Below are 4,105 nucleotides of genomic sequence, written 5' to 3'. Positions count from 1 at the left end.
CTCAATAAAATTAAAAAAAACAAAACAAAACATACAACCACCTTTAGCAATTACCTTGGTTTAATTAATCATATTTCATAGGAGCTCAATGAATTAAAATATTTCTCTTTTATGTGAACAAAAGCCCTGTAAATTACAATGTGAAAAACACTATATAAAGGAATTACCATAAAAATTACATTAGGCTCGTTTTCTTCACTGGGGCAACTGCTACAACTTCCTCTGGATTGGGACAGTATCTGCCTGAATGTATCTTCTTTGTGATGATTTAAATTTAGATAAGTACAAGTCACAGCAAAAATTAAAGTTTTCATCTTTAATGAAACAACTTTGGAAATAATGTACATTTCCATGACACCAACACTACAGTTTTTGGAGTCACAGTAAGATACACAGAATTATATCCATAATTACTATGAATGCCAACATTTCAGGCAATAATTTCTGTTACATGGCAAACAAGATCAAGAAAGCAACCATCAAACAAAAGAGACCCATAGCTTCAGATAAGGCAAATCCCAGGATAGCATATGAGAACAGCTGCTGCTTCAGCGAAGGATTTCTAAAAGAGATACAACACATGACTGTTACTTTGAAATATTAATTTCAACGTTTTTGATAAATGTTAATGAAACTACTTGTGAGGATATTTGCAAACTGGAAAGTCTACTGGAACAGTATTTGACTAGATCGCTTTTGCTTCCTCTGCCTTCCTTTCTTCCCAATACTAATCATATGATACAAGACGAGCCGTCCCTTGTACCAATTTAAATGGATCTTGACATTTTTCTTATCCCTCTGACTAAGTGAAATAATGATTATAAAGCCCTGAAAATATAATACCAGACATATAGGCATTTAACACAAAATAGCTTTTGTTATTTCACTAGTTAAGTTTCCAACTATTATAAATATAATTTTCAACTATTTCTTTAACTTACTCGGGGAGAGAAATGATTACCTGGCATAACCAATGATAAGGCTGCCAAAGACTGTTCCAATTCCAGCACCAGAACCAGCCACTCCTACTGTTGCAGCACCTGCACCAATAAATTTGGCAGCAGTATCAATATCTCTGCTGATTGCACTGGTCTGAAACTCTCTTCGGATTAGCTGACACCCACCATTCTGGGCCCCATTAAATACTGTAGAGCCCTAGAGAAAAGGAAATAAAAGGCAAAGGTTAAATCAGTAGTAATAGCTATTTTAAATATTCTACTGTCAAAGACAGCTACTCTATTGTAGCTAAGTGAATGAGTAGTTTATGGCACAACAGAAAAATCAAGACCCTAGAATATTTTTATTCTGATCTCACAGAATAGATTAACAATTTCTACACTTCGTAAGGTTGCTAAAAGGTGAATAAAACAGCATATATAAATATGCTTTCCAATACAGTAGTTTTTTTGGTTACCAGCTACTGTAATCTTAAATATATGCAATTCAAATCTACAAACTTCAAAATAAATATTGACTATAATATTTATTGGCCTACTCAGGTGGCTAAGTTTTAGATACAGAAGTTCTTCTCATTGGGTCATCCTCTGTATAGTTTTTGGGTCAAAGAGTGGAAAGGAACTGCCCTCAAACTATTTATTAATCAGGTTTCCTCTCCCCCCCAACTACAGACAAAACTACAAGACTTAGTTGGCAGCATCACCAAATTTCTACATTACTTCTCTTACCTCTCCAGTCCTAGCCTCTGGCCGAGATAACACTGATACAGAAATTGGTCTGTATGCAACTCTGGATCCCGCTCGGATCTATTAATGGAAAAAAAAATTCCAGGTATTAAAAATACTGCTAAGACATCAATGACCTTTCTTGTACCAAGAGTTCTAAAGCAACAAAAATAAGAGACTTGTCTATAATAAATCATCTTGGCTACCTGGTCAATACATGAAGTGATTTTAATAAGGTTTCATGCTAATAAAATTGTAAAACATGCTAAAAATCTAAAAACAATTTACTAACGAGAGAATAAGCATTGCTAGTGACATTTCTATTACTGTAATACCATAATTCAGTGAACACCCCATATTCTTTGATAAGTTATGTGGACCAACAAGCGCATTAGTAGTGTTATTATAAACACTGTCATTTAAAATGACCCAGCAGTTAGTATGAGTTCCTACTATCCCAAAAGGTTATTCTTGTATGCCCATTAGTTATAAATTTTTTTTTTTAAAAGAAGCATGAACACATCTGTATTAGTTTCAGAACAATCAGTGAAGCAGTCTCATCACAAGGACATATTTCAGCCTAGCTTCTCTGCCCTTGAGTGTCCACTACACTAAGGTCACAGAAAAATCCCTTCAGAATCAAGACTTGATTTTCTAAGACAAATCCTCCAGATTTAGACTTAACCGAAAGTCTCCAAAACGATACGGAAATAATATCCCAAAGGCAAAAAGACTCTGGGATCCTCTGCCACCTTCCTCCGCCCACACAGTGAGGCAAAGTCCCTCCCTCTGCAGCAGCGAGTTTGACCTATAGAGAGGCTTTGGAGAGCGCTGCTGCGGGAGAACTAGGCCTCAGGGACCCCCACCGCCCTCCCCATACCCCAACCTTGGCGTTGACCCCAGCCCAAAGGAAGACTGCGGAGGTGGGGGAGGGGGGAACTCAGGAAGTCGGGGCATGGAGGGTTTGACCTACACCGAACAGGCCTGACGGCTAGGCCTTGGCTGCTCTCCTTCGCCCTCATGGGGGGAAGGAGAGATATGAAATGTGCCAAATTAGAAAGAAAAGGGCATCGGGATAGGGAGCGAGGGGCGAGCTGCTCCCAAGAGGGATGTGTACCCAGCCCGCTGGCTGCCCCATTCAACAACGTGGACGCTGCAGGCCAAGAGGCGCGGCCCTCGGTCCCTGGCCCAGGGGAGCTACGAACCAGAGCGGGGGTGCAGGCGAGCTTGGCGCAGGCAAACATTTTAGTCTTCGGAGGGGCGCGGCTGGAAGATGTGGGTGACAGGCGACGTGGGCTCCTCTCCCGCTTCCTCTCTGCAAAGGCAAAGAGGCTTAAGGTCATGTGTCCTCCTGGGGCCTGTCCTTCTCACCCGGGTCCCGAGGGCTCCAGTGCACGCCTTCAGTTTGGGCTGCGCGCCCAGCTAGGCGCCAGGAGAATGAATGGGTCTCTTCTGGGCGCTGCTCCGCCAGGGCAGGGCCTGGCTCCCGCGCCCTCCACTTACCTTTCCGCGAGGTGGCGGCGGCAGCTGCGGCGGCAGAGGTCGAAGGAGTGGACTTGGGCGCGCAGGCGCAAACGGGCTCTTATTCGCGCCGTAGCACCCGGATGGAGAAGGCGGGGTGGCGGATGTACTGGGCGGGGAAGACGCTCAAGGTCACTTTGTAACAACTTTATTGGTAACCTCAGGGAAGGACAAAGACATCTGCTCGGTATTGGGCTGGCATTACCGGCAAGAAAAAAATCCAGAAAGAGCCCTGGTGTAGGAAATTGAACAGGTGTTTCGCCTTTGTTCTGAGCTGGCCGGAGGACAGTGGACCTTTTTCTTTACGTTTACTGGTTGCTACTGCAGTATTCCTGATCATTCTCCTGTTTTTTTTTTTTTTTTAAGAGTTGGAAGGAAGGGCTTCATATACTATTTGACAAGAAATTAGGACCCCCAGTAAAGTGAAGATACTATTTGCAAGGAATTCCTAAGAGGGCTCTGTAAGTGTGGCTAAATCTTTAGCCAAGGACTTGTTCTAGGTCTGAGACAAGGGGATGACAGAATGGCTTAAGGACTTTGTGACTTTGAGCACAGGGTTGCCTTTGGGTGGGTGGTCAACTTTTCTTCCACCTCTATAACTGGAAGAATTAAGGAATTTTATTTTATGAGTTTAGAATTTAAAAAAAGTCTTTTTAAAATTCAGCTTTGACATCTGAATTTGGTAACTTTGAACAAACCATTTTCTTCAGATGAATCCAGAAATGTCTCAAGAAGAAATGGCTCTTCCTGAGCTTCTCCTCTTGCTATAAATCCATGAATTACACAAAGTGATACAAGTCAACACAAAAAATTAACTATCCAGGGGCTAGGATGTAGCTCTGAGGAGAGCACTCACGTAGTGTGTGTGAGGTCCTGGGTTTGATTCCCACCTCCACAAAAAC

The 4,105-nt window shown here is 42.2% G+C and overlaps 1 protein-coding gene across 2 annotated transcripts; it reads right to left on the bottom strand.

The window, feature by feature from the left end:
- Positions 1 to 301: 301 nt before the first annotated feature.
- Positions 302 to 3,292, bottom strand: Atp5mc3 (ATP synthase membrane subunit c locus 3). 2 transcript variants are annotated; one of them, XM_033756391.1, is made up of 6 exons: positions 3,186 to 3,292; positions 2,888 to 2,997; positions 1,686 to 1,763; positions 1,125 to 1,155; positions 962 to 1,040; positions 302 to 562 (listed from the first exon to the last, which is right to left on the bottom strand). In XM_033756391.1, the coding sequence occupies exons 2-6, from the start codon at positions 2,924 to 2,926 to the stop codon at positions 448 to 450; spliced, it is 342 nt and encodes a 113-aa protein (XP_033612282.1). In that variant the 5' UTR covers positions 2,927 to 2,997; positions 3,186 to 3,292; the 3' UTR covers positions 302 to 447. The 2 variants fall into 2 exon arrangements, with proteins under 2 accessions (XP_033612282.1, XP_010605348.1); XM_010607046.3 differs by having other exon boundaries at positions 962 to 1,155.
- Positions 3,293 to 4,105: the final 813 nt, after the last annotated feature.

This window comes from Fukomys damarensis, unplaced genomic scaffold (genome assembly GCF_012274545.1).
Source record: "Fukomys damarensis isolate Sample0158 unplaced genomic scaffold, DMR_v1.0_HiC HiC_scaffold_26, whole genome shotgun sequence".
Classification (NCBI taxonomy): Eukaryota; Metazoa; Chordata; class Mammalia; order Rodentia; family Bathyergidae; genus Fukomys; species Fukomys damarensis.
This window is presented reverse-complemented; position numbering and strand designations above follow the sequence as displayed.

Excerpts from the sequence above, each read along its gene's own strand:
- Atp5mc3 (XM_010607046.3), bottom strand. The coding sequence starts at position 2,926 with ATGTTTGCCTGCGCCAAGCTCGCCTGCACCCCCGCTCTG. Across the intron at positions 1,764-2,887 it reads TCGCCTGCACCCCCGCTCTG|ATCCGAGCGGGATCCAGAGT; the intron begins GTTCGTAGCTCC and ends TTCCATTAATAG. Across the intron at positions 1,156-1,685 it reads CAGAGGCTAGGACTGGAGAG|GGCTCTACAGTATTTAATGG; the intron begins GTAAGAGAAGTA and ends CCTTTTCTCTAG.